The sequence below is a fragment of the Pseudophryne corroboree genome, chromosome 12, assembly GCF_028390025.1.
Source record: "Pseudophryne corroboree isolate aPseCor3 chromosome 12, aPseCor3.hap2, whole genome shotgun sequence".
Classification (NCBI taxonomy): domain Eukaryota; kingdom Metazoa; phylum Chordata; class Amphibia; order Anura; family Myobatrachidae; genus Pseudophryne; species Pseudophryne corroboree.
In genome coordinates, this window is record NC_086455.1 from 60,886,156 (window position 1) to 60,905,008 (window position 18,853).

General features: G+C 46.7%; 1 protein-coding gene across 4 annotated transcripts in view; it reads left to right on the forward strand.

Moving 5' to 3' along the window:
- The first annotated feature begins 1,572 nt into the window (after positions 1 to 1,572).
- The window catches only part of SAV1 (salvador family WW domain containing protein 1), a 38,927-nt gene continuing 21,646 nt past the window's right edge, over positions 1,573 to 18,853 (forward strand). The window contains exons 1-3 of one of the 4 annotated variants that reach the window (XM_063947552.1): positions 1,818 to 1,906; positions 10,548 to 12,628; positions 15,308 to 15,754. In XM_063947552.1, coding sequence (XP_063803622.1) covers positions 12,613 to 12,628; positions 15,308 to 15,754 — 463 coding nt within the window. In that variant the 5' untranslated portion in view covers positions 1,818 to 1,906; positions 10,548 to 12,612. Of the gene's footprint in view, positions 1,907 to 2,831; positions 3,083 to 4,797; positions 4,877 to 10,547; positions 12,629 to 15,307; positions 15,755 to 18,853 lie in introns of those variants that run through there. The other 3 variants (XM_063947553.1, XM_063947551.1, XM_063947554.1) reach the window with 3 other exon arrangements.

Consider the following 18,853-nt stretch of genomic DNA (forward strand, 5'->3'; position numbering starts at 1 on the left):
GCAGCCTGGACAGGAAGTCACACCCCCATCACAAGCAGCTACATCTATATAACTCACATGGCAACACTAGGTTAGATTAACATTACACAAACATCTTCCTTTTTTTTTTTTTTTTTATGCTGCAGATATAACATAACTAACAATGCTAACAATGTCCTCCATTACTTTGTTTATTTTGAAACTATAAATCAAGTCTGTCAGGTGGCCGTGAATGACGGCCACTACGAGTAAAAACAGGAAGTTGAGTCGGAGATGAAGTTCGTTGGGCAGGAGTCTGTATAACTCTAGCGGGTGATAATGATGGACTGCCATCTGGAATGTCTGCATGTTCCATGTTCTCATTTTCTCCAAATTCAGGTATAACAATCTGTGGCCTTTCAAATTCCTGATTCACCATTGGCGCAACCGGCTCCATAATCAAGCCAGGAACGGAATGCCCAACATTCTCATGTAGTATTGTCCCTTCAGCTACTCGCAAATCCACACGATTGCGTCTGTACAAATTACCTTCTTACACAAACACCTACTGTCCCGATTTTCGCGGAACAGTCCCGTTTTTTTGGGGTCTGTCCCACCCGAGGGCCGCAGTGTCCCGCGGTGGGGAGGAGGCAGTTGGGAGGCTCCTGTCATCGCTGCCCTGCTTAGCAGAGCAGTGGTGAATAGACGCTGTGTGCATGCGCACAGCGTCTATTCAGTGAAGACAGAGGGAGAGAGGGCATGCCAGAAGCTCACAGAGCGCTGGGCATACCCCCTTCAGTGACGGACAAGGGAGGCGTAGCTTACAATAGCGGCATCACAGCAAAGCCACGCCCCTTTTGTGGCCACACCCCTTTCCGGGAGCGTGCGTTGCTTTGCCGCTCGTGTTCCACTTCTATAAAGATCAAAGTTGGGAGGTATGTTTCATGTGTCAACCTAGTCACTGTCGACCAATAGTGGCCGACCTAGTTACTGTCGACCCAACGATCCACACCCTAGGCTACTATGTGCTAAGGCCATCTAAATATGCCATGAGTTACCAAATAACCCTTTGGAGCTTTCGAAATTGTTCTTTTATGCAGCTCTGATAGACAGCTATACGGACTGCTTTAGCAATACTTAGCAGAGTAAATGCAGCCTATGGTTAGCATGGCTGCCTCACAGCACCTAAGTTCCATACTCTGTATGTGTGTGCACACTGTGCTGGTGTTTGAGCCAATCATGAGGGTATTTTTATTTATTATTAAAAAAAAAAAATTGCTGCTTATAGAACTAGTTACACGACTTAAAAAAAATACAAAATAAAATAAAATAAAATAATAATAATAATAATAATAATAATAATAATAATAATAATAATAATGTGCTTGGTCTGAGCTGCCTGAGTAAGGTTGGACAACGCCACCTACCGGCACTTACAAGTATAACCACTAAACCACATGCACTAGTGACGTCCTACCATCAATAACTAGTCATCGCTCAACCACACTTACGCCCCTTTCCTCCAGCTGGCCAATAAGGGCGAGGGAAAGTCGATTGCGTCACTGCAAAAGGACGAGGAGTTTAAAGAGATGCACGCGCCCCTCCATCCTCCTCCCCTTTCTCTTGGTGCCGTGTCACGTGATGACATGCCCCGCGCGCTCACGTCTCGGTCTCTCTTGCTCGCGGGCACGCACCGACCCCCTCCTTCGCGAAAGAGCGAGGTCGGTCAGTGTTCCCGGTGCCGCCGACAGAGGGAGCCCGGGGGTGAGGGGGGCATGTCACTCCTCCTCAGCCGGAGATCGGATACCATGAGACGGGGACTCGCCGCCGCATAGCGGAGCCGGGGAGGGGGAGATGTTATCCAGGAAGAAAACCAAGAAAGTAGTTTCCAAACCGGCCGAGGTGCAGGGGAAGTACGTGAGGAAGGAGACCTCCCCGCTGCTGCGCAGTAAGTGTACCGGGGCTGTGCACATCACTGCCATGGGCTCTCCCGGGAGGGCGTGTGCTGCCAGGGAGAGAGTAGGGGCAGGGGTCTCTGCAAGGGAAGAGCGAGTAGGGGCAGGGATCTCCAAGGGGAGAGAGGGTAGGGGCAGGGGTATTCGGGCTGGGGGAGAGAGTAGGGGAGTGGGTGGGGAAGAGTAGGGCCAGGGGTCTCTGCAGGGGGGGGGGGGGTTTGTAGGAGCAGGGGTCTCTGCAGGGGGGGGGGGGGGGGAGTAGGAGCAGGGGTCTCTGCAGGGGGGGGGGAGTAGGAGCAGGGGTCTCTGCAGGGGGGGGGGGGAGTAGGAGCGGGGGTCTCTGCAGGGGGGGGGGAGTAGGAGCAGGGGTCTCTGCTTGGGGGGGGGGGGGGGGGAGTAGAAGCAGTGGCCCTCTGCAGGGGAGGGGGGGGTAAAGGAGCAGGGGTCTCTGCAGGGGGGGGGAGTAGGAGCAGGGATCTCTGCAGGGGGGGGGAGTAGGAGCAGGGATCTCTGCAGGGGGGGGGAGTAGGGGCAGGGGTCTCTGCAGGGGGGGGGGGGGGGGAAGAGTGGAGGCAGGGGTCTGCGCCGGAGGGGGGGGAGTGGAGGCAGGGGTCTGCGCCGGAGGGGGGAGAGTGGAGGCAGGGGTCTGCGCCGGAGGGGGGAGAGTGGAGGCAGGGGTCTGCGCCGGAGGGGGGAGAGTGGAGGCAGGGGTCTGCGCCGGAGGGGGGAGAGTGGAGGCAGGGGTCTGCGCCGGAGGGGGGAGAGTGGAGGCAGGGGTCTGCGCCGGAGGGGGGAGAGTGGAGGCAGGGGTCTGCGGATAGGGATTAGTGAGGGGGAGAGAAGGACCTGTTGCCCTCAGGCTCAGGGAGACTAGCTGCTCCATGGTGATGAAGAGGGGTATCCAGGAAGAAGGAGAGTAGGGATGAATGTGGTTTATTTTAGGGGCATGGTGACTGCATTAAACAACAGAGCAAGGGACACTATTGGCCGGATACTATGTGTGCATCACATAGGTCTGAGAGTAAATGTAGGGTTCTCCAGGATAAGAGGCACAGGAAGCTGAGGGCAACTGAGAATCAGATCGGGGTATCCAAGGTGAGGGGCTGGTCACCTCTGGATTCACCTGGGCGATGACCTCTGTTCAGGAGCATGGGTTATGAAGACTGTCTGTACGTATACATATGGTTTTGGTTCAATAAAGCTACAGTGTCTAGATACAGTTAATACGTCAACACCAAATGGTCAACATGGACAAAAGGTTGACATTGTAATTAAGTCGACATGGATAAAGGTTGACACAACATTTTTATTTTTGTGTGTCATTTTCACTGGCCGAGCACAGGGAACCCCAATTAGTGTATCGCGTATTGCTGCATGTCCACACCACATAACAGTGCTCATATGTTTATTTCAGGTGCTGCTGACATGGAGAAATGCCCTAACACACCATTCACACACAAAGAAATTGTGTATAGAGCTCTGTAGAACACACATTTGTTTATATAAATACATTATGTTTTTACTGACAATATGCAAGATTGTTGCTCTAGAAAACAAAATACAATGAATGGAGATATTCTAAAGCGTAAATTCTCGCGAAATAGGCAGAAACCTGACAACCACATTTGTTTTAGAGATTAAATTGTTCAATTGCATGGGGAGGTGTTTCTGGAAGCGCACCAGGCCTGCATTGTGGATGAGGCAGTGAGGTGACCTACTATTTAAAATATTTAAAGGATGATGTTAGACCAGCAATTCAGAACGTTGCAATTTTCCACTTGCATACAAAACCTATTGTTCTGTGGACTGTCAACGCAGAAGCCTGGCGGACCCCAGATAGCTAGGAGATATACTTGTCCCTTCTGCATGACATCATGTTTGCATGTACCCAGTATAAGTAGTTTAGCGGGTAGGACTTGGATGTTGATGTAACAGCAGCAGAGAAGACTTCCAATGGGCTAAAATAGTGTTATTTCCTCTGTGCAGAAGTAGCCACCTAAGGTTCTGAAGAGTCCTAATGAGAAGCAGGGGCTGTCTTAGGCTGGGTACACACAAGACGATATTTAAAAAATGTGTCCGATTCCAAAGGATCAGAACAACAAATCTTCCGGTGTTTACGCACTATGGGGGTAATTCCAAGTTGATCGCAGCAGGATTTTTGTAAGCAATTGGGCAAAACCATGTGTACTGCAGGGGAGGCAGATATAACGTGCATAGAGAGTTAGATTTGGGTGGGGTGTGTTCAATCTGCAATCTAATTTGCAGTGTAAAAATAAAGCAGCCAGTATTTACCCTGCACAGAAACAATATAACCCACCCAAATCTAACTCTTTCTGCACATGTTATATCTGCCTACCCTGCAGTGCACATGGTTTTGCCCAATTACTATCAGAAATCCTGCTGCGATCAACTTGGAATTACCCCCTATGCGTGCTCCCGTAGCTGCCGCAGTCACATCTTCAGGTCAGCCTTACATACTGCTCAATCTGAGCTGTGCCAGAAGATCCCATGAGGTGAGGGAATGACATTGTGCGGCCGTTCACCACATCGTGAAGTGTCTACGGACCGCACAATATGTCAGTCCGTCACAACTGCCGTCGGCTGGGTACACACAGCTATAATGTGTTCCTCCATTTCTTTTTATGGGGTGTTTGACAAATCCAAGTATGTCTGTCACGTATCTTTATTTTCAGTAAGGGTACACTATGAAAAATCAGTCGTGCCAGTACGTTAACCATTTATATTGCTGTGATATCTATATTTCTTTTACGTACTTCATGGCAGCCATACAATGGGTTAATGACCCATTCCCCTGGCATAGACAGGTTCTTTTCTTCTAGTACGGGAGTCAAGGGGCTGTCTTTTAAAAGAAGCTGAATTGAGATGCATGTCAGCGCTGTGGGGGTTCATGTCAGCAGCATGGATGAACCTGTGTCCCAGAAGGCTGATAAAGTCCAGCCGAGGTAAGTCCTCATAGAGGACTGGTTACGTATGCTGCTTTCAGTTAGTTAGGTCTTTTTTAAATATATTTCTCTATCGTCCTAAGTGGATGCTGGGGTTCCTGAAAGGACCATGGGGGATAGCGGCTCCGCAGGAGACAGGGCACAAAAGTAAAGCTTTTACAGGTCAGGTGGTGTGTACTGGCTCCTCCCCCTATGACCCTCCTCCAGACTCCAGTTAGATTTTTGTGCCCGGCCGAGAAGGGTGCAATTCTAGGTGGCTCTCATAAAGAGCTGCTTAGAGAGTTTAGCTTAGGTTTTTTATTTTACAGTGATTCCTGCTGGCAACAGGATCACTGCAACGAGGGACAGAGGGGAGAAGAAGTGAACTCACCTGCGTGCAGGATGGATTGGCTTCTTGGCTACTGGACATGAAGCTCCAGAGGGACGATCACAGGTACAGCCTGGATGGTCACCGGAGCCACGCCGCCGGCCCCCTCACAGATGCTGAAGCAAGAAGAGGTCCAGAATCGGCGGCTGAAGACTCCTGCAGTCTTCTTAAGGTAGCGCACAGCACTGCAGCTGTGCGCCATTTTCCTCTCAGCACACTTCACACGGCAGTCACTGAGGGTGCAGGGCGCTGGGGGGGGGCGCCCTGGGAGGCAAATGTAAACCTTTAAAAAGGCTAAAAATACCTCACATATAGCCCCAGAGGCTATATGGAGATATTTACCCCTGCCTAAATGTACTAAATAGCGGGAGACGAGCCCGCCGGAAAAGGGCGGGGCCTATCTCCTCAGCACACGGCGCCATTTTCTGTCACAGCTCCGCTGGTCAGGAAGGCTCCCAGGTCTCTCCCCTGCACTGCACTACAGAAACAGGGTATAACAGAGAGGGGGGGCAAAATAAATGGCAATATATTAATATAAAAGCAGCTATAAGGGAGCACTTAATCATAAGGCTATCCCTGTCATATATAGCGCTTTTTGGTGTGTGCTGGCAGACTCTCCCTCTGTCTCCCCAAAGGGCTAGTGGGTCCTGTCTTCGTATAGAGCATTCCCTGTGTGTCTGCTGTGTGTCGGTACGTGTGTGTCGACATGTATGAGGACGTTATTGGTGTGGAGGCGGAGCAATTGCCAAATATGAGGATGTCACCTTCTAGGGGGTCGACACCAGAATGGATGCCTTATTTGTGGAATTACGGGATAGCGTCAACTCGCTTAAGCAGTCGTTTGCCGACATGAGGCGGCCGGACACTCACTTAGTGCCTGTCCAGGCGCCTCAAACACCGTCAGGGGCTGTAAAACGCCCCTTGCCTCAGTCGGTCGACACAGACCCAGACACAGGCACTGATTCCGGTAGTGAAGGTGACGAATCAACCGTATTTTCCAAAAGGGCCACACGTTATATGATTTTGGCAATAAAGGAGATGTTACATTTAGCTGATACTACAGGTACCACTAAACAGGGTATTATGTGGGGTGTGAAAAAACTACCAGTAGTTTTTACCGAATCAGAAGAATTAAATGACGTGTGTGATGAAGCGTGGGGTGCCCCGATAAAAAACTGCTAATTTCAAAGAAGTTATTGGCTTTATACCCTTTCCCGCCAGAGGTTAGGGAGCGCTGGGAAACACCTCCTAGGGTGGACAAAGCGCTAACACGCTTATCAAAACAAGTGGCGTTACCCTCTCCTGAGACGGCCGCACTTAAAGATCCATCAGATAGGAGGATGGAAAATATCCAAAAAGGTATATACACACATGCAGGTGTTATACTACGACCAGCTATTGCGACTGCCTGGATGTGCAGTGCTGGGGTAGTTTGGTCAGAGTCCCTGATCGAAAATATTGATACCCTGGACAGGGACAATATTTTACTGTCGTTAGAACAAATAAAGGATGCATTTCTTTATATGCGTGATGCACAGAGAGATATCTGCACACTGGCATCACGGGTAAGTGCTATGTCCATTTCGGCCAGAAGAGCTTTATGGACACGACAGTGGACAGGCGATGCGTAGAGGAGTTATTTGGGGTCGGTCTATCGGATTTGGTGGCCACGGCTACGGCCGGGAAATCCACCTTTCTACCTCAAGTCACTCTCCAACAGAAAAAGGCACCGACCTTTCAATCGCAGCCTTTTCGTTCCTTTAAAAATAAGAGAGCAAAGGGCTATTCATATCTGCCACGAGGGAAGAGACAGCAACAGGCAGCTCCTTCCCAGGAACAGAAGCCCTCCCCGGCTTCTACAAAAGCCTCAGCATGACGCTGGGGCTTCGCAAGCGGACTCGGGGGCGGTAGGCGGTCGTCTCAAGAATTACAGCGCGCAGTGGGCTCACTCGCAGGTAAATCCCTGGATCCTGCAGATAATATCTCAGGGGTACAGGTTGAAATTAGAGACAGAGCCACCTCGCCGTTTCCTGAAGTCTGCTTTACCAACGTCCCCCTCAGAAAGGGAGACGGTTTTGGAAGCCATTCACAAGCTGTATTCTCAGCAGGTGATAGTCAAGGTACCTCTTCTACAACAAGGGAAGGGGTATTATTCCACTCTTTTTGTGGTACCGAAGCCGGATGGCTCGGTAAGGCCTATTCTAAATCTGAAGTCCTTGAACCTGTACATAAAGAAGTTCAAGTTCAAGATGGAGTCACTCAGAGCAGTGATAGCGAACCTGGAAGAAGGGGACTTTAGGGTATCCTTGGACATCAAGGATGCGTATCTCCACGTTCCAATTACCCCTCACACCAGGGGTACCTCAGGTTCGTTGTACAAAACTGTCACTATCAGTTTCAGACGCTGCCGTTTGGTTTGTCCACGGCACCTCGGGTCTTTACAAAGGTAATGGCCGAGATAATATTTCTTCTTCGAAGAAAAGGCGTATTAATTATCCCATACTTGGACGATCTCCTAATAAGGGCAAGGTCCAGAGAACAGCTAGAGATGGGTTTAGCACTATCTCAAGAGGTGCTAAAGCAGCACGGATGGATTCTGAATATTCCAAAATCCCAATTAATGCCGACAACTCGTCTGCTGTTCCTGGGGATGATTCTGGACACAGTTCAGAAAAGGTTTTTCTTCCCGAAGAAAAAGCCAAGGTGTTATCTGACCTGGTCAGGAACCTCCTAAAACCAGGAAAGGTGTCTGTACATCAATGCACAAGAGTCCTGGGAAAAAATGGTAGCTTCTTACGAAGCAATCCCTTTCGGCAGATTCCATGCAAAGGGATCTGTTGGACAAATGGTCAGGGTCGCATCTTCAGATGCACCTGCGGATAACCCTGTCGCCGAGGACAAGGGTATCCCTTCTGTGGTGGTTGCAGGAGGCTCATCTATTGGAGGGCCGCAGATTCGGCATGCAGGATTGGATCCTGGTGACCACGGGTGCCAGCCAGAGAGGCTGGGGAGCAGTCACACAGGGAAGAAATTTCCAGGGAGTGTGGTCGAGCCTGAAAAAGTCTCTTCACATAAGCATTCTGGAACTAAGAGCAATCTACAATGCTCTAAGCCAGGCGGAACCTCTGCTTCAAGGAAGACCGGTGTTGATCCAGTCGGACAACATCACGGCAGTCGCCCATGTAAACAGACAGGGCGGCACAAGAAGCAGGAGGGCAATGGCAGAAGCTGCCAGGATCCTTCGCTGGGCGGAGAATCACGTGATAGCACTGTCAGCAGTATTCATCCCGGGCGTGGACAACTGGGAAGCAGACTTCCTCAGCAGACACGACCTTCACCCGGGAGAGTGGAGACTTCATCCAGAAGTTTTCCACATGCTATTAAACCGTTGGGTAAAACCAATGGTGGACATGATGGCGTCTCGCCTCAACAAAACACTGGACAGGTATTGCGCCAGGTCAAGAGATCCGCAGGCAATAGCTGTGGACGCGCTGGTAACACCTTGGGTGTACCAGTCGGTATATGTGTTTCCTCCTCTGCCTCTCATACCAAAGGTATTGAGGATTATACGGCAAAGTGGAGTAAGACTAGTGGCTCCGGATTGGCCAAGAAGGACTTGGTACCCGGAACTTCAAGAGATGGTCACGGACGATCCGTGGCCTCTACTTCTGAGAAGGGACCTGCTTCAGCAGGGTACTTGTCTTTTTCAAGACTTACCGCGGCTGCGTTTGACGGCATGGCGTTTTGAATGCCAGATCCTAAAAGGAAAAGGCATTCCAGAAGAAGTCATTCCTACCTTGATAAAGGCAAGGAAGGAAGTCACCGCGAAGCATTATCGCCGTATTTGGCGAAAATATGTTGCGTGGTGCGAGCAGCGGAGTGCTCCGATGGAGGAATTTCAACTGGGTCGTTTTCCTACATTTCCTGCAATCAGGATTGTCTATGGGTCTCAAATTGGGATCTATTAAGGTTCAAATTTCGGCCCTATCAATATTCTTCCAAAAAGAATTGGCCTCAGTCCCTGAGGTCCAGATTTTTATCAAAGGAGTACTGCATATACAGCCTCCTGTGGTGCCTAAGGTGGCACCGTGGGATCTAAATGTAGTTTTAGATTTCCTCAAATCAAATTGGTTTGAACCACTAAAGAAGGTGGATTTGAAATATCTCACATGGAAAGTGACTATGTTACTGGCCCTGGCTTCGGCCGGGAGAGTATCTGAACTGGCGGCTTTGTTTTATAAAAGCCCTTATTTAATTTTCCATTCGACATAGGGCAGAGCTGCGGACGCGTCCGCATTTTCTCCCTAAGGTGGTATCAGCGTTTCACCTGAACCAGCCTATTGTAGTGCCTGCGGCTACAGACGACTTGAAGGACTCCAAGTTGTTGGACGTTGTCAGAGCCTTAAAAATATACATTTAAAGGACGGCTGGAGTCAGAAAATCTGACTCGCTGTTTATACTGTATGCACCCAACAAGTTGGGTGCACCTGCTTCTAAGCAGTCGATTGCTCGTTGGATTTGTAACAAAATTCAACTTGTACATTCTGTGGCAGGCCTGCCACAGCCTAAATCTGTTAAGGCCCATTCCGCAAGGAAGGTGGGCTCATCTTGGGCGGCTGCCCGAGGGGTCTCGGCATTACTACTCTGCCGAGCAGCTACGTGGTCAGGGGAGAACACGTTTGTAAATTTTTACAAATTTGATACCCTGGCAAAGGAGGACCTGGAGTTCTCTCATTCGGTGCTGCAGAGTCATCCGCACTCTCCCGCCCGTTTGGGAGCTTTGGTATAATCCCCATGGTCCTTTCAGGAACCCCAGCATCCACTTAGGACGATAGAGAAAATAAGAATTTACTTACCGATAATTCTATTTCTCGGAGTCCGTAGTGGATGCTGGGCGCCCATCCCAAGTGCGGATTATCTGCAATACTTGTACATAGTTATTGTTAACTAATTCGGGTTATTGTTTAGGAAGCCATCTTTCAGAGGCTCCTCTGTTATCATACTGTTAACTGGGTTTAGATCACAAGTTGTACGGTGTGATTGGTGTGGCTGGTATGAGTCTTACCCGGGATTCAAAATCCTCCCTTATTGTGTACGCTCGTCCGGGCACAGTACCTAACTGGAGTCTGGAGGAGGGTCATAGGGGGAGGAGCCAGTACACACCACCTGACCTGTAAAAGCTTTACTTTTGTGCCCTGTCTCCTGCGGAGCCGCTATCCCCCATGGTCCTTTCAGGAACCCCAGCATCCACTACGGACTCCGAGAAATAGAATTATCGGTAAGTAAATTCTTATTTTTTTGCAGTGTGGCCTGCACCTCCAGTAAAATCATCTGATCAGCTGGCTGAATTTATGGAATGGATGAAGAAATCTTTTGTGACCAAGGATGAATTTATACAGGGATCTAAGCGTTCTTGGTCACAATCCAGTCTGGATTATGATTATGAAGCATCTCCAGATTTGTTGTCGCAAGATGATTATGATAGGGACTCCAGCGCAGAATCTGGAGAGGTCCAGGAGGATGACAGATCATTTAATTCTGAGTTGGTGGACGTCATGTTGAAAAATATTTACAAGACAATGAAGAATAAGGAAGCTGTTCAGGAGAGCGAGCAAGATCCCTTTTTTGAGGACAGGTCAAAGAAAGCTAGGTCCTTTTCCTGTGCATAAGGTGGTGAAGGACATTATTCGTAAGGAATGGCAGCAGCTGGATAAAAGGGTGGGCAGCTTTAAGAGGATTAACCGTATGTATCCGATTATCAATGAGGATTTTCTTACTTGGTGTAATATTCCTAAAGTAGACGCACCGGTGGCGGAGGTAACTACTAGAACTACAATACCTCTTGAGGATGGTGCTGTATTGAAGGATTCAATGGATAAGAAAATGGAGACTGCCTTAAAGAAGTTGCATATTTCTACATCCATTTCCTTGAAGTCTGGTGTGGCTATAGCCTCTGTGTCCAGGGCCTTGAGACTGTGGTGCTCTACTATGCAAACAGATGTGCAAAACAAGATTTATAGAGATTATCTTTTAAAGAATTTAAATATCATACAAAGAGCAGTGGATTACCTCTGAAACTTCGCTTGATGTTTTGGAGTTCTCAACTAAGTCTATGACCTCAGGTGTTATGGCCAGAAGGGCTCTGTGGTTTCGGTCATGGGCAGCAGATACCCTTTCCAAGAACAGATTAGTTACGCTCCCTTATGAGGGGTCACTGCTGTTTGGAAACAAGTTACAGTCTATGATCCAGAGGCTGTCGGGTGGTAAATGAGTGAGATTACCACAGGATAAGCGTGGCAGATATGCAGCTTCGTCTTCAAGACGGCAATTGAGACAAGCCAGGTCAAATATGTGAGAAAAGAAGGAAAATTTCAAACATAGCATAATACTGTATCAACTGTTGGATTTGTATAGCAATTCGATACAGTGTGGGTACTTTCGAGTGTATCCACAGCATACGTTTACTAAAATGGAGGCTTTACTGGACTGATATATAATGATATAATGCAGACCGGTATCCAATTAGCTGTAGTAATTTAATGGGGAGAAAGTTAACGGGGCTGATTTGATACCGGCCTGAGTCTCCGTGAAACGCTACGCTTATGCATATGCGGCACTAGCAAGATCTTTGGACTGCTTTTTCCTACGGTTTCCTTTTTATCTTTTTTAACTCCTTTTAAAAAAATAAAAATCTTTCAATAAAAAATATTGATAACAACAACGCAAAACAAGAATACCCGAGGCCTTTGCATGTTTGGCAGATGTTGTGCTATGCACACAACTTTTATAGAAAGGAAGCTTTCCATTACGTAGTGTACACAAAGCAGGTACCATTTAATTAAAACAAACAGAGCTTAATTACATTGTTGGCAATGACACTTGTCGATGAAAACTATTTTAGCAGAATGGAAACGGTCTCTCGTTGTTTTCTTGTATTTTTGCGCTCTGTTTGCAAAGCCTGCACTTTACTTTTCTGCAGAATAAGCACATCTGCAAACATTTATTTCCCTGCCTTGACTGCAACCTTGGTATTGACATCCGTGTCATAAATCCTCTTCTATTTACATCATCCCATCACACAGAAACTGGGCTGATATCAGAGACTGTATCAGAGAAGCCGAACAGTCCGTTAAACAAGCTGCAGAGTCTTCCTAGCACATAAGGGTACAATGCTATTATCTCCCTGGGTCCGAGTCCCCGTATCATCTGCAAATCCTCTCTGGGAGGACCAGGTATTAATTTAGCCACTGCTCTGCTTGTGTGTATATTCAAACGGAAATAAAAAATGACTGCTATTGCACAAGCTTGTGTGTAAGCTGGATGTTCAGTGCTTACATGTATTACATAAAAGGACCGTTCTGGTGAACCAATGCTTCGCACAAAAGGTAATATAATAAGTCACAAACGGGAAAATCAGGAATTAGAAATGAAGAATTGGGTAGCTGGCGTGTGGCGCGATTATGTAGAAATATACGCAACTTTTTCCCCAATTTTGTATTTTTGTATCAAGGGTTTGCGGATTCCTAGTTAATAAAAAAGATGAAAGCTTTCTCAAAACTGAGTGTTTACATGCTCCTGTTATAACACGGAATGGTCTCACTTATAATATTGTGGCGTGATTTTGTCTTTTGCCTCCAATGCCGTAGCTAGTTTCTTGCACAGATATGGTGGATTAGGCAGAGGCATATAAATCCATCTTGTACATATGAGAAGCTATGTATAGCATTATATAAATGTTAAATAATGCAGTACTAGAGTCCCCTCAGCCCCCATGGTTGTTATATTGTATATTATATTATGTTTTCTGTTGCGTTAATCTGGGTGTATATTCCAGCGGTGCAGCGTAAAATGAGGCTGATACAATTAGCTGCACCCACTGTGGTAACTTCTTCAAGCAAATATCTGCTGCTGATGAAATAGCCCACAAAACACCAGAAAGCCGTACCCATGCTCTTGTGGCTGTTTCAATCAGCCCCAATGTCTCCAATGAAATAAGAAAAAAAGTATGTGTATGTGTGTATGTATGTATGTGTGTATATATATATATATATATATATATATATATATATATATATATATATATATATATATATATCTCTATCTCTCTCTTCTGGACCGGCACTCCTCTCTCATCAAACTGGTATATATATATATATATATATATATATATATATATATAATCCCCAACGGCGGCACTCCGGACTTGTAAGAATTACTCAGTCAGCTGTATAAAGCAACGTTTCAGCGCTCTGCGGCGCTTTTATCAAGCCGTACGGCTCGATAAAAGCGCCGCAGAGCGATGAAACGTTGCTTTATACAGCTGACTCTGAGTAATTCTTACAAGTCCGGAGTGCTGCCGTTGGAGAAATATGTAACAAGCACCTAGCCTGGATGACTAAGTGTTGGAGGGCACCCGGCAAAGTATCTTCTGATTCACCTGGGGGAGTGCCGGAGCTGGGAGTACTATGAAAATAAATATATATATATATATATATATATATATATATATATATATATATAAAGATGCAAGGATAGGCACTCCACAATGCTCAAATATAGAAGTGCTGGTGCCTCCGTGAATATAACATACACAGGACCAAAGACGTGGCACTCACAGCATAATTACAACAGATCAAAAGGACATCAGTCGCTGTTTTGCAACGTTTCAGTGGTAGTCCACTGTCGTCAGGCTTTATTTGAAAATGCATTAAAATCATCTTACCTTTATAGAACCCCCGCGTGCATGTTCGAAAAACAGTCCGGACCCGAACTTCCGGTCGGGCGGACGGAAATGACGTGATAGTGCCGTCAGCGCACTGAAAGAAGAAACCATCACCATGGTAACCAGAAGCGTACATAAAAACAATCATTGCAATCTACTTGCAGAAATGGAAAGTCACGATAAAGTTCTCACCAATAGTACACATGCATATTACTACATGCAGTATACATATATGGATACATTATTAATAACCCAAATGGTAACAGAGACAGTTCCTCATAATTTCTTAATATGCTGCAATCATATTTATACAGACAAACAGAGAGAACCCTGATTGTCTGAGATGTTACTGTCCCAGCCTAATCAATCTTATTGACACAAACATATTATGTAATGATAAAAATTCAAAGAGAGAATGACCTGTCATAGGTCGGCCATAAGAAAAGCACTAGAAACGGGCAGCAGTGAACAACCCGTAGCAAGACACTTTGCTACTTATAAACACCCCATTAATAGTATACGATACAGAATGATCGATCACATCCCTAACAACATTAGGGGTGGAGATCGGTCGTCCAAACTACTCCAAATGGAGACAAAATGGATAACATATTTGGGGGTGTTGCATCCTAATGGTTTGAACGAACAACTGTCGTATGCCTGTTTTCTTTAGTAATATATTCTCTACAATATTATATTTCCTTCCTTTATTATTTTTATCATTACATAATATGTTTGTGTCAATAAGATTGATTAGGCTGGGACAGTAACATCTCAGACAATCAGGGTTCTCTCTGTTTGTCTGTATAAATATGATTGCAGCATATTAAGAAATTATGAGGAACTGTCTCTGTTACCATTTGGGTTATTAATAATGTATCCATATATGTATACTGCATGTAGTAATATGCATGTGTACTATTGGTGAGAACTTTATCGTGACTTTCCATTTCTGCAAGTAGATTGCAATGATTGTTTTTATGTACGCTTCTGGTTACCATGGTGATGGTTTCTTCTTTCAGTGCGCTGACGGCACTATCACGTCATTTCCGTCCGCCCGACCGGAAGTTCGGGTCCGGACTGTTTTTCGAACATGCACGCGGGGGTTCTATAAAGGTAAGATGATTTTAATGCATTTTCAAATAAAGCCTGACGACAGTGGACTACCACTGAAACGTTGCAAAACAGCAAATGATGTCCTTTTGATCTGTTGTAATTATGCTGTGAGTGCCACGTCTTTGGTCCTGTGTGTATATATATATATATAATTTTATATTGCTCTACATGTTTGTCTTGTATAAATGTTTGGTAACTGGTTGTTACAAGCTGTCCTTGTTTTCAGATCTGATGCCTTCTTTCATCCGCCATGGGCCCACCATTCCACGAAGGACTGATATCTGCCCAGCAGAGCCTGCTCCTTCTCCGTACAGCCCTGCAGGGGACGGGGTGGCTCCACGAAACCACAGTTTTATGCGGACTCCAGTCCAGAGACCTCCCATGGAGATTTTACGCAGGGAGAGTAACAGACTTTCTGCCCCCTCCTACTTAGTTCGAGGACTGGGTGACGTGCCCAGGGAATATGGTGGTTCTTCTCAGTCATTTTTAACAGAAGGAAATTCTGTTCTGGAGAATGGGGATACAAACCCAAGGTATTTCTGCTCAGACCAGCACTACGATGGACAAAGGCGAAAGCAACTCGGGGACCGTGCGCATGAGGAGTATAGGTTTTATGAACATGGGGGTGACCACGTACAGAGGATTCTGCATGGACAAGGCCGACATCCTACAGGTAAGTGAAAAGCACATTCTGGTGTATTAAATATTAGTTTGTTCAACAAAGGTACTGTCTCCTCTGATTAGGTGGTGTACACTATTAAGGAGTAAGGAAACCCATTATTTTAAGTTTGTGTGAGTGGCCTCGTATGTAACCAGTAGTGTGAGTTGATTGGTGGAATTGTTTATGGTGGCAGGACCATTTTATATAACGCATGCTATCATTTGCTATTCTTCTTTTTTTTTTTTTTTTTCTATTTAGTCAGTGACTATTAAAACTTCTGCTCTACTGTGGATGCAAACGTGCAGGAAATGGTCATGAGTGTAATTATTGCAGAAGGTTATTTATAAGGCAGAATTGAGTGACTTTGAGGTTTCAAATCAATACACATGCAGCACAGTGATTAGCATTGTAGCATCCCAAGCCACTGGTCCAACTAGGACCCTATGGGGTATATGCAGTTCCGGGCGAATTGCGGCACTTTTTCGCCCGTTTTTAAATTCGACACAATTCGACCGTCGAATTCCGGAATTCCGGAATTCGACATATTCAATAAAAAAAGGATTCGACAGTCCCGCTGTCGAAAAACAGACCAATTGACGGATTAGTGTGTCCTGGATTGGACTTTTCAGACGGTACAAAAAACGGTAATAAACCCGAAAAAAAAATTGCGTGGGGTCCCCCCTCCTAAGCATAACCAGCCTCGGGCTCTTTGAGCCGGTCCTGGTTGTAAAAATACGGGAGGGAAAATGACAGGGGATCCCCCGTATTTTTAGAACCAGCACCGGGTTATGCGTCCGGTCCTGGTGCAAAAAATACAGGGGACAAAAAGCGTAGGGGTCCCCCGTATTTTTAACACCAGCACCGGGCTCCACTAGCTGGGGAGATAATGCCACAGCCGGGGGACACTTTTATGTCGGTCCCTGCGGCCGTGGCATTAAAACCCCAACTAGTCACCCCTGGCCGGGGTTCCCTGGAGGAGTGGGGACCCCTTCAATCAAGGGGTCCCCCCCCCCTCCAGCCACCCAAGGGCCAGGGGTGAAGCCCGAGGCTGTGTTCCCCCCCCCCCCCCCCCCCCCCCAATCCATGGGCTGCGGATGGGGGGCTGATGGCCAGAGTGTAAAATGAAAGAATTTTGTTTTGTTTTTGCAGCAGAACTACAAGTCCCAGCAAGCCTCCCCCGCAAGCTGGTACTTGGAGAACCACAAGTACCAGCATGCGGGGGGGAAATAGGCCCGCTGGTACCTGAAGTTCTACTGCAAAAAAAATACCCAAATAAAAACAGGACACAGACACTGTGAAAGTAAAACTTTATTACATACATGCCGACACATACCTATGTTGACACGCCGACTGTGTCCACGTCTCCGTCTGTCCACACGTCTCGGAAGAATCCGGGGTACCTGAAAATAAAATTATATACTTACCTAAATCCAGTGTCCTGGTCTTTTATTTGTAATCCACGTACTCTGCAAAAAAACAAACCGCATACCCGATCCACACGGACTGAAAGGGGTCCCATGTTTACACATGGGACCCCTTTTCCCGAATGCTGAGACCCCCTGTGACTCCTGTCACAGAGGGTCCCTTCAGGCAATCAGGGAGCGCCACGTCGTGGCACTCTCCTTATTGGCTTTGCGCGTCTGAGCTGGCAGACAGCGCATCGCACAGCACCTCCATTAGTTTCAATGGTGGGAACTTTGCGGTCAGCGGTGAGGTCACGCGCGGGTAACCCCACCGCTGACCGCAAAGTTCCCACCATTGAAACTAATGGAGGTGCTGTGCGATGCGCTGTCTTCAAGCTCAGACGCGCATAGGGAATCATAGGGACGCACACAGGAGTCACAGGGGGTCTCGGCATTCGGGGAAAGGGGTCCCATGTGTAAACATGGGACCCCTTTCAGTCCGTGTGGATTGGGTATGTGTTGTTGTTTGTTTTTTTTTTTGCCAAGTACGTGGATTACAAATATCACTGGACACTGGATTTAGGTGAGTTTAATTCTATTTTCAGGTACCCCGGATTGTCGTCGACATTGGAGACGTGGACAGAGTCGGCGTGTCAACATAGGTAAGTATGTATGTGTCGGCATGTATGTAATAAAGTTGTACTTTCAAGGTGTGCGTGTCCTGTTTTTATTTGGGTATTTTTTTTGCAGAAGAACTACAGGTACCAGCGGGCCCGTTTTACCCCCACATGCTGGTACTTGTGGTTCTCCAAGTACCAGCTTGCGGGGGAGGCTTGCTGGGACTTGTAGTTCTGCTGCAAAAAAACTAAATTATTTCATTTTACACTCTGTCTATCAGCCCCCCATCCACAGCCCATGGAAGGGGGGACAGCCTCGGGCTTCACCCCTGGCCCTTGGGTGGCTGGAGGGGGGGGACCCCTTGATTGAAGGGGTCCCCACTCCTCCAGGGTACCCCGGCCAGGGGTGACTAGTTGGGGTTTTAATGCCACGGCCGCAGGGACCGATATTAAAGTGTCCCCCGGCTGTGGCATTATCTCCCCAGCTAGTGGAGCCCGGTGCTGGTGTTAAAAATACGGGGGACCCCTACGCTTTTTGTCCCCCGTATTTTTTGCACCAGGACCGGACGCAGAGCCCGGTGCTGGTTCTAAAAATACGGGGGATCCCCTGTCCTTTCCCTCCCCCCCCCCCCCCCCCCCCTCTGTATTTTTACAACCAGGACAGGTTCAAAGAGCCCGAGGCTGGTTATACTTAAGAGGGGGGACCCCACGCATTTTTTTTTCTTCAGGTTTTTAACCCATTCCATTAAAAAAAAAAAAATATATATATATATATATATATATATATATATATATATATATATATATATATATATATATATATATATAAAAAAATAAATAATACTTGTGCCTCCTAAATAGACAAACCAAGTACCTAATCCCTTCTAATATAAATAGATATGCTATTAGCAATAAAAAAAACAAAAAAAAAAACAACGTTTTTAAAACATTTTATTACATTCCGCCAGCAAAGTGGGGCGGATTGAAAATGACGAATTTACTGTCGAAAAGCACTGTTGTCGAATTGACAGTCTTCAATTGAATATACTTTTGTCGAAAAGCCGCATTTTTACTATTGCAGAAATGTTGAA